At 34.9% G+C, this 11,011-nt stretch overlaps 1 protein-coding gene across 2 annotated transcripts in view; it reads left to right on the plus strand.

The window, feature by feature from the left end:
- The window catches only part of PTPRC (protein tyrosine phosphatase receptor type C), a 123,098-nt gene extending 113,774 nt beyond the window's left edge, over positions 1-9,324 (plus strand). For both annotated transcript variants that reach the window (XM_067729837.1, XM_067729838.1), the window contains 6 exons: positions 1,171-1,304; positions 2,372-2,506; positions 4,114-4,236; positions 4,460-4,635; positions 6,151-6,286; positions 8,018-9,324. In XM_067729837.1, coding sequence (XP_067585938.1) covers positions 1,171-1,304; positions 2,372-2,506; positions 4,114-4,236; positions 4,460-4,635; positions 6,151-6,286; positions 8,018-8,293 — 980 coding nt within the window. In that variant the 3' untranslated portion in view covers positions 8,294-9,324. The remainder of the gene's footprint in view (positions 1-1,170; positions 1,305-2,371; positions 2,507-4,113; positions 4,237-4,459; positions 4,636-6,150; positions 6,287-8,017) is intronic.
- Positions 9,325-11,011: the final 1,687 nt, after the last annotated feature.

The following is an 11,011-nucleotide window of genomic DNA, read 5'->3' on the forward strand; positions in this document are numbered from 1 at the left end:
TTTAATGTGAGACACACACACAAACCTTTTGGAAGCACGTTTTCAACATTTGCTTGACAGTAGAGAATAGTTATAGGCTATTTGAATTTTAGTTGTAGCAAATACATTGAACCCCAAACATTTACAATGGACTTTGGAGGACAGACAATATTTCATGTTTTCTTTGTACCAATTAGTTCAGAAATGGGTTTTCAGAAAGATGTAACCTCTGAAGCTGGGGGAAAAAAGCCAAGTCCTCTTTACCAGTTTTCTCTCATCTTCAGTTTATTGCAGTTATTTACTCCAGGGTAATAGCCAAATAGCAAAATTACATCCTTTTGTTCCCTTTATGTTTTCTGTTTATCCCTTCCTTACACCAAGGAGGTTAAAAGTAGATGGGAAATATACTATAAATCATCAAATTTAACAGACCAAAATAAGCATCATTGTCAAGACTTGAATTTTGCTACTTAAGTATATTGATAGGACCACACCTGGCACAACTATAATTTTATTCAGTTGCCTACACTAAAACTAGCACGGAGAAAATATAACCCAAGGTACTAAGCTGGACAACCAAATAAATCGGATCAATGCATGGCTGACCTAGTTAATTACTGAAGAGGTCCTTATGAATATAATTTAAAATATGGAATTGATGGTGCTGTAACTAATCAGATCATTTGATCAGGTTATTATAAATGAAATTGAGAAACAGTGAGAAATTATGGACTAAATACTTTTCTTGTTGAAAAAATTATCTGAGATACCCATTGAATTAAGATTGTTAATTGAATGTTAATATGATATAATTGAGAAATCAGGTTTTTACTTAAGCTATGTATTTTATTAACATATATGTATTTTTAAAACTTTTATCCATCAGCATGATGATATTCCATGGAAAACTAAAGTATATATATCAACGATTGCATAATCGTATGGAACATTATGACATAGAGTTATGGTCTATATTTTTTCCTGGAACTTTCTTGGGATCTTCTTTCTATTAGACTTTTAAAAAATAATGTGTTAATCAATAAAAATGGAGCAGGATCTCATTCCTTGTAGATCAATACATGTACATCATGTAATCTGTCACTTCTAAGTGACTTTCTTATTTCCACATGATGATCAAGCAGAGATTAGGGGCCTTTAAAGGAAGACTGACTGCTACTTTGTTTTGCGTAGATGACTTTAACAGAGTGACACTTAAACATGAACTGGAGATGAGCAAGGAGAGTGAGCATGACTCAGATGAGTCCTCTGACGATGACAGTGACTCGGAAGAGATGAGCAAATACATCAATGCCTCCTTTGTAATGGTAGGTCCTTATGCTTCCAAAACCCAAGGTCCGACTCTAAAAAATATATGTATGTTATTATGGCCATGCATTAAGTGATTCTATAAAAGAATGATGAGCTTGACCATAACTATGTATTGATTGACATGAGAGTTTCCACTTTTAATGCTATATCTTAACTTATTGCAACACTCAGATGTTAAAACCTAATGAGTCGATACAGAACAAAACAATGCTATTAGTTACAGTTTATGACAAACATGACTATTATATAATTTGAAAAATAATGACATTTCAGCAAAAGCAAGTATTTGAAAATGTTTATACTTACTCATATACCCAAATTGTAAGCAAACCTAAATTTGCATATTTTTATGGCTTTTCATTCCGATTTTCTGAATATTTAAATGAGTCTGTGTCACATACCTTTTTTTTGGATACACTGAGAATTCAAACAAGGAACTTTTAGTAATTCAGTAAATATTTTTTGCATGTACACTAAGTTGAACTTATTTCTTTTCCCAGTTTTCTTAAAATATTGATATGTATTCATAGAATATTAATTAGAAGATACAGAATATATAAACATAAATTAGAGACATGATGGAGATAACTTGAAATGCTTATGCTTTTTTTTCTTTTTACCATCACATTAAGCTTTCCAGTAGAAAAAATGGTATTTTGGGAAGGAAAAATTGTTAGTTTCCTAAAATAATATCTTCTAAACTTGATTTCACACTATTAGTCAGGTATTATCATTAACTAAGTAAATATCTTATATATATATATATCACATTGTTTTTTGGACCTAAGAATCTTTTTTTTTTCACTTTTTAAAAATTAAAGTATAGTTGCTTTACCATGTCATGTTAATTTCTGCTGTACAGCAAAGTGATTCAGATATATATATAATCTTTTTTATATGCTTTTCCACTATGGTTTATCACAGGATTGGACCTAAGCATCTTAATATTAGGTAACAGAATTGATATCAAATTAAGTGACTGTACTTTCAAATGGTTATTTTAAACATGCACTGTTCGCTCTCCAGCACTAGTAACTAAGTCTCACCTTTAATTTTTTTAAAGAGTTATTGGAAACCTGAAGTGATGATTGCAGCTCAGGGACCACTGAAAGAGACCATTGGTGACTTTTGGCAAATGATATTCCAAAGAAAAGTCAAGGTGATTGTTATGCTGACAGAGCTAAAGAATGGAGACCAGGTTTGTACTTTTAAGAAGCTTTTAAGTCTTTCTGTCCTAAAATCTGATTCTTCATTCTTGGATTACTTACTTGATTGCTATACCTGAGTCCTTTTGATCCCTCTGTCACACAATTACATTTGTTCATTCTCCCCGTTTTCCATCCGAGCGCTGGCCTCCAAAGTTTTGCATTCGGGTTCTGACCCTCTCTCCTGTTTGCCCCTCACCAGCCCTGCCTACTGCTCACAGATCATATAAGGCACAGCAATCCCAGTGCCACCCTCTGCTAAAAACAACAAACGGTCACCTTTTCCTTTTTTTTTATCAGGATAGAAACCAAACTCCTCAGTCTGATATTTATGACCCTCAATAATCGAGCCCTATGTATCTTTCCATTTTCCTCATATGTTTATGTTTTCCATACTTTCCACCTTGGGCAAGTAGATTTACTGACTGAATCTTAACACATCATTTGTGTTCTCATCATTGACTTGATTTTCTGACATTCCATGTACCTAAATGTGCCTTCTCTTCCCATTTTGATCCCATTCTTCTAGAACGATAAAACTCTGGAAAATGTTTCTAAATCCTGTCTTCTTTATATCCATGTAATATTTATTGTCATACAATTCTATAGTTGGAGGTGAACCTGAGATCTAATTTGATCTTCTGCCTAATGTCTGTTACATGTATTTGAGCCTTTCCGAATACCTCAAGTTATCAAAATTTACCTGGCAGTACATCTTAGTTTTAGCACCTAACACATTATCTGACATATGTTAAAGCTTATTTAATAAATATTTTCATAAGTATGCATTATACTATATGCCTTCTTTTTCTCTCTCTCTTTTCCCTATGTACCCTTGTACATAGAAAATTGTTTTTTTTTAATCTTTCTGTTTTTTCTTTTTTAAAAAAGAAATCTATGTTCAGATTTTCAATGTGGAATTCTAGCAATCTTTTCCTTCATCTAAATTGGGAAAATCAGGAAATGGAACGAGAGCGTGGGCAGGAATACCTATCATGGTCAGCAACTGTGGGACTGTAGTTGGTGGGAAACCATTTGAGGAAGGAGGAAATACCTTTGTGATCTACCTGTTCTTCAATCTGACCATTTCCTTGGATATTCAATCAACTGATATAGACAAGATAGAGACAAAGCTCCTAGAGGTGTAACCTCCTTCTCCAAGGACCCCTGGAGGAACAGAGAGACTTAAGTTATTTCAGGGGTCATGAACAACGTCAGGTCAATCCATCCATTTTGAAAAGGTGATGGTGAGGGCATGGAAGGAAGGGAAAAACAAATCTGAGCTCTACACCAGGGACGGCAGAGCCGTTCCTGTGGTGTCCTGGCCACCTCGGCTATCCCTAGGTTCCCTTGATTTGCACAAGGCAACACCATGTATTTGTTGAATGGATGTCCAACATACTTCAAATAGATTTTAGATCTTTATGATTAAGATTCAATTTTAGAGCACAAGTTGTAATTTCAAATTTAATAGAACAGAGGGAAGAAAAGAGAAAGAGGACAGGGATAGAGCAAAGACAGAGAGAGGTACTCTGAGTGCATTTAAAAACAAACAGAACCCTTGGGCAGATGATGTTGAATCATGTTCTTTCTTCTCTAGGAAGCCTGTTCTCAGTACTGGGAGGAAGGAAAGCAAACATATGGAGACATAGAAGTTCATATGAAGGACACCAATAAATCTTCAGCCTATACCATCCGTGCATTTGAACTGAGACATTCCAAGGTATACAAACAATTTCAGGAGTATGTATCTTTGGGGTAATTGATCTGGTTGAAAAACTAATATAAACCATTCTATGAACACAAAGCAACTCTCTCTATAATGTTCTCAGAATAAAAATTTTAAATGATTTAAATGAAAGTAACTGTGAGGAAAACATGACTATCAACTTAACAGATGGGCTGAGCTTCACTCGAGTTTATGTTCCCTTCCCTTCTGGTTTTAGAGGAAAGATCCACGAACCGTGTTCCAGTACCAATTCAATAACTGGAATGGGGAAGAGCTGCCCGTGGAGCCCAAAGACTTAATCTTAATGATTCAGAATCTCAAACAGAAACTTCCCAAGAATTCCACTGAAGGGAATAAGTTTCACAGGAACGTGCCTCTCCTCATTCACTGCAGGTGGGTGGGATTTGATGGGATGTGCTCTAAAAATCAGCATCCTTCTTGACCTCTTGGTTTGCACCTTCTGTTAAATTCTATTTCTCCTAACAGATAAAAATGCATGACTGCAGTGGAAGCCTCTTAGGGAGTGGGGCACTCTCTCCCATGTGCTCCCACAGCATAACTATTATAGAAATACAGCAGAAATAATTATATTTTAGTGCAATGTTGTTAGGCTGTGAACCTGAAATGTCACATGTCCTGAATGAATGGAAGGATGCAAGGACAGACGGATGGATGGATGTTGCATTTTATTTCTGCCTAAGTGCATTGAGCCACGCTATTAGGCGTCAGTAAAATCCAGAAGACTGAATGCTTTGCCTCCAAAAAACATATCTTAAGCTATTTATTAAACTGAAATCTCAATGTTTAGCAGCTTCGATTTGAAACCCATCACCTGACTCTCTAAATGGACCCCAAAGGCAAAGATTTTAATAATATCCATAATAATACTTGATTTGATTAACTTCTGTTATGCAGACCCTTACTTTCATCTGTGATAGATATCCACCTTAAATAAGAGATATTGAAAGAAGGGTGTGTGATATAAAATATTTGCATAAAAAATGGTAAAGTAAATTAGAAATGAAAAATAGTAAAGTAAAATGAGAAATGTAAATCTAGCAAAGGGCTTTTAGAATTTTTGAGAACCTTCATTATTATTATTAGAATTGTATATGCTATAATCAGGACCTTAGACAGATATTACTTTTTGGCATTTATTTGAGTTTTCAAAGGTAAAACTTACATGGAAAGAAAAATAAGACGGGAAGTTTAGGCTTTAAAACTGTATGTGTTTCTTAGGGAATGGCTGAATACCTACTATATGTTCCTTGTTATGTACAATAAATAAAGTTCTGCTATTAACATATTCTTTAACTTGAATTTTTATTATAATCTAACATACCTCTCACAGTTTTGTAAGTAATCTGGTTGCCCTCTTTTTAATAAATAACTTCACTAGGTATCATTTTTCTATTGGTGCAGAAGTGTTAACATTTGTAAAAAGCACTGGAGAGGCAGAAGAGAGGAGAAAAAGCATGTGGTTTAGTAATTTACAAAATATCAGGTCCAGTATTTCTGGTTTCATCAGTTTCTAGCCCTGACTTTATTTTCCCTAAATCTCAGTATCCTCATCTGTCTGGCGGATATTATGATATTTGTCTTAACAACTTCAGAAGTAAATTAAAGTGCATTATAATTGGTAAAGTACTAATAGAAGAAAGTATATTTTTAAAGCTTATGACAAATATTTTTTTAAACTAAATGATTATTATATTCCCAAATTGAAAAAGTTTGCATAAAACATGTACTTAGCAGAAAAGCTTTGCTCTTAAGATATTGGAATAAAATAATTACAGTAAACATGAAGTGGAAGCATGTATTCTTGTCTCTCTCTTTCAATTTTTATTCCAATGTCACTTTCTCCATATAATGTAGAATTTTTTTAAAATCTATTTCTTTCTATTTTAGAGATGGATCTCAGCAAACAGGAATATTTTGTGCTTTGTTAAATCTCTTGGAAAGTGCAGAAACAGAAGAAGTGATAGATGTTTTTCAAGCAGTAAAATCTCTACGCAAAGCTAGACCGGGAATGGTTCCCACATTTGTAAGTATACCTCATCATTGCTTTTTTTTTTTTTTTTTTTTTTGCTGTACACGGGCCTCTCACTGTTGTGTCCTCTCCCGTTGTGGAGCACAGGCTCCGGACGCGCAGGCTCAGCGGCCATGGCTCACGGGCCCAGCCGCTCCGCGGCATGTGGGATCTTCCCGGACCGTGGCGCGAACCCGTGTCGCCTGCATCGGCAGGCGGACTCTCAACCACTGCGCCACCAGGGAAGCCCTGTCATCATTGCTTTTAACATGTTTTGCATTTTTATTTTGACGATTTCTTCTCTCTCCTTCCCTTCCCTCCCCTCCCCCTCTTCTGATCCTCTCCTTTCCATTACTTCTTTTCTATTTGCTTTTCTAGTCTTCTCTTTTAAATTCCATTTTACATGATCATTCACATTGAATTATTATTAGTATAAATAAGAGACCTAACTGGAGTTTGCCAACACTTTGTGGTGGTGGTTCTTGAAGAACATGTTTTTAAAAGCTCATGGATTCCCTCAGTTTCCCCACCTTTAATCCTGTATCCATTTGTGTTGCTGTGTAGCAAACCACCCCAAAATTTAGAAACTGAAAAAAAAATAACGTTTATTATAATTCAATAATATGTTTGATCAGCTGAAGATTTCTGCTGATCACATTAGGCTTAGCCAACCTGGACCAGGCTCACGGATATGTGTGTTGTCGCTGATGTGTCCACTGCGACTTGACTTTGTCCAAAAGGACCTTGACTGCCACTAGGCTGGGAGTTGGCTGGCATTTAGCTGTGGCGATAAGGATGAGTGGATCCCCTGTCTCTCCTCATCCAGAAGCCTAGCCTGACACATTCCCATAAAGGCAGCAGGGTTCATAGGGGCAGAGTGAGACCCCTTGGATCCCAGGCTTGGGACTGGAACATGCCTTCCTCTGCATTTTATTATCTGAACAAGTCACAAGGCCAGCTCAGGTGTAGGGCATGGGGTCATAGACCCAACCTTTGTCCAAAGGGCCTGCAAAGTCACCTTGCAAAGAGGTGTGGATACAGAGAGGATAATGAGTGAGCATTGTCATAATCAATCTAAGCTGTGTCCTCTGTAAGTGGTAGTGACCACAGATGATGGTCTGGGAGTTAGTAACAAAGTAAACTTAACTACTCACTCAAATATAGGCAGCTTTTACTTATGTATGACCTTGAGCTTACATGTATTGATGTTAAAAGTATATTGAGTGCCTGCTACGTGTTTTGCCATTAAGAGACTCATTGTTTAGTGTGAGGAAAAGGCAGACATTTATTAAACAATGTAGTAAGTGAAATGACAGAGAAATTATTAGAGAATATGAATGAGGGCACTGAATTTAACCCAAGGGGATCACATTGGCTTCCTGAAGCAGGTGACCCCTGATCTGATGCTAAATGATATGTAGGCATGAACCAAGAGGGTGGCCACCAAAAATGGCTTCCTTTGCAAAAGCTTAGGAATGAGACACCCCACACGGCCTGCAAGGGGGCCGAACACCAGTCTGGTGTGGCTACAAGGCAAATTCTGAAGATTGCCCTGCAGTCAGTCCTTTAGAACTGTAAGGAGGGTGAACCATTTAAAATGTTCTTTTTTATGAAAACACATGAGAGTTGTTTTCTGATACCCAGGTCTTCCCCAAGTAAATGATTAAGTCCTGCTAATTTTCATCTGATGTAAAAATAATGACATAAACCTCTTCTATGTAATTCCTTCCTTCTTCCCTTTATTAGGAGCAATATCAATTCCTGTATGACGTCATTGCTAGCATCTACCCTGCCCAGAATGGGCAGGTGAAGAAAAACAACCAACAAGAAGATAAAATTGAATTTGATAATGAAGTGGACAAAGCGAAGCAGGATGCTAACTGTGTGAGTCCACCTGGTGCCCTGGATAAGACTCCTGAAGGAAATAAAGAGGATGAAAGTTCTAAACCCACAAGTGGCCCTGAGGGGCCAGAACATTCTGCCAATGGTCCAGCGAGTCCAGTTTTAACTCAAAGTGCATAGGAAAAGGCAAACATGGGGCAACCCAAAACCTCACATTAAACGTTATTTCTATTTTTCTAGAACTAGAAAGGCAAAATAGATATACAATGGATTAATGAAGGGCATGGACAAATATTTGTGGGAAGTTTCTATTTTACAACTGTAGAAAAATATTTAAGACAGTTTAGTTGAAGCATTTTGTACAGTCTTATACTTATTTTAAATTTTATCCATCATTCAGCAAAAAACAACTTCTTTGTAGTCTGTGTGTGTGCGTGTGCGTGTGCGTGTGTGTGAGAGGCAGACAGACAGAAACAAAGAGGCAGAGAAAGAGAGAGAGAGAGAGAGAGAGGATGATTTCAAGTAAATCTAAATGCTCTTGAGAAACTTTGCTTTTTTGGTTTTTTATTTTTTTTTTTAAGAAACAACATTTTATACGGAAAATATTAACTTTGCTCAAAGGTTGTATTTTTTTAAATCATAAATTGTGTGTGAGCTCTGTGTAAGAATAACATGTACATTTCTAGAATGACCTCAAGATGGCCTCCTTGTTCTACTGAAATATATCTTATAATTTACTATGTTACCTCTAGAAATAGACATAAAATAGTAGGTGTGTATAGTTACTATAAGAAAGTTAACTAAATTAACATTTGGAAATCTTATATTCTATATGGTAGCATTTAGTACAATATCTCAAGCTTATTTAATCTAATTTAAAATTTCAGGAAAACCTATCTTGTTATCTTCATATGGTGTTTACGATTTTGCAACATGGATTGTTCTCTGTATAATATGTGAAATTCATTGCTTGATACTTTTGACCCAAAATTATATGTTTGTTACAATTGAACTTAAATAAACATCTTTAAACAAATGCAATCTGCATTCAATCCTTAGGACAAAAATGGAGTCATGCAAATGTAGTTGTTCTAAATATTTACATACAAAGCCTAACATAGCTATTTTTATGGAATAAGACATTGATATGAGATATATAATATTGCATATGAATATTTTTCATGGTAAAATTTGTCCTTGCCTTTCACCGAAGTGCATTTACTTTGAATTTCTCAAATGTTTATACTGCTTTTATCAGGAATTGATAACAACAACAATGAAGTTCAATCATTATCTTTTCTTGTACATAAGTGTTCACATGTTCATATATGAATTATGTAAGCAGATATTGAAATATAGACTTATGCAATTAACATTTGTAGAATAACTCTATAGGTTTTATTTTTTAAAGATATATAGTCTAATAATTGCTGGGATCCAGAAAAAATTCAAGAAAAGGTAATAAACAAAACTTTTACTGAATTTGCATCAGTTTATTACATTAGTCACACACTGCCTCTAAGTTGGCTTGGTTCTCTATATCTTCACTCTCCTGATTGAGTTTAAATATCTCAACAATACATCATCAATTGTTTTCCATTCAACTCACATTCGTCTTGTGTTCATCCTTCTAATTCTTATATTATACACACAAAATTAGCAATAAGTCTTTACATTATTATATAGTACCTTGCCATTAACATATTAAAAGAAGTGAATTTTAGAATGAAGCAATAGTTTCTAACTTACATTGTTTACTTATATCTCTTTACTTACTAATGAAAAAAAGGGGGATTAGGAATCATGAGCTACGAGCTCCAGAAAGAAAGAAAACTTGCTTTCATTTCTCTCATTACTCATTCAAACAATGTGCATCAGTTTCTCCAATGGAAACTTGATCAATCGCCATTTACTAGACAATGTAGTTAAAATTTAGAGTTCTCAAATTCAGTAGACTAGCATCATATATGTCTATTTTTTCTGTGAACTGCTTCAAAATGCAAACAGCAAAAGTTCTAAAGTTTAAAAAAATTTTTATTTAAATATAATGGATTTACAATGTTGTGTTAGTTTCAGGTGTGTACAGCAAATATATATATATATATATATCTTTTTCAGATTCTTTTCCCTTATAGGTTATTACAAGATATTGAGTATAGTTCTCTGTGCTATACAGTAGGTCCTTGTTTATCTATTTTATATAGAGTAGTGTGTATATGTTAATCCCAAACACCTAATTTATCCCTCTCCCCACCTTTAAAAGTTCTAAATTTTAAATAATCTACAAGTAAAGTTTTTATTTAGAGGTTTCAGCTGCAAATGACATCTTCAAATGTGGATGTTGTGTGTTTTAAATGTTTGTTTGCCACTGGAGTTTATCCTTTTGAGAAGACACAAAATAAATACTTAGATAACAGAGCAATGGTAATTTCTATCAGTTTAACAGGAGCAAGCTAGAAACATTTTCTTCTTCTGTACATGAGAAGTTGTAATAAAGGAAGTGCTGGAGGCCAGTCAGAAGGTCCATTACTCTGTGAGAATATGTATCACTCAGAAGTTGGGGTCCATTGCGTTAGAAAGTGGAATCATATGTCTATGATTTTTATCTTAAAAAATAAAATAATATGTGAATTATAGACCCATGTCTATGACTACAGTTTGCATTCCTAGGGAATCTGTCATGTTATATAAAAAATTCAATTTATAAAGCTTGGCACTGCCATTAGTAATGCCAAGACCTAGTCAGAAAAATTAAGCAAAAAGTTCCAACTTAATAAAGGCTGGTCCATTTTAGGGATAAAGCTTGGATTCCATTATATATTTATTAGACAGAAAGAGACTATGTTATGTTTCTTTTAGAGTTTGTTTATGTTATTTCTGGTACCAGAATTTATTGGG

This window comes from Pseudorca crassidens, chromosome 2, assembly GCF_039906515.1.
Source record: "Pseudorca crassidens isolate mPseCra1 chromosome 2, mPseCra1.hap1, whole genome shotgun sequence".
In the NCBI taxonomy this organism is placed as follows: Eukaryota; Metazoa; Chordata; class Mammalia; order Artiodactyla; family Delphinidae; genus Pseudorca; species Pseudorca crassidens.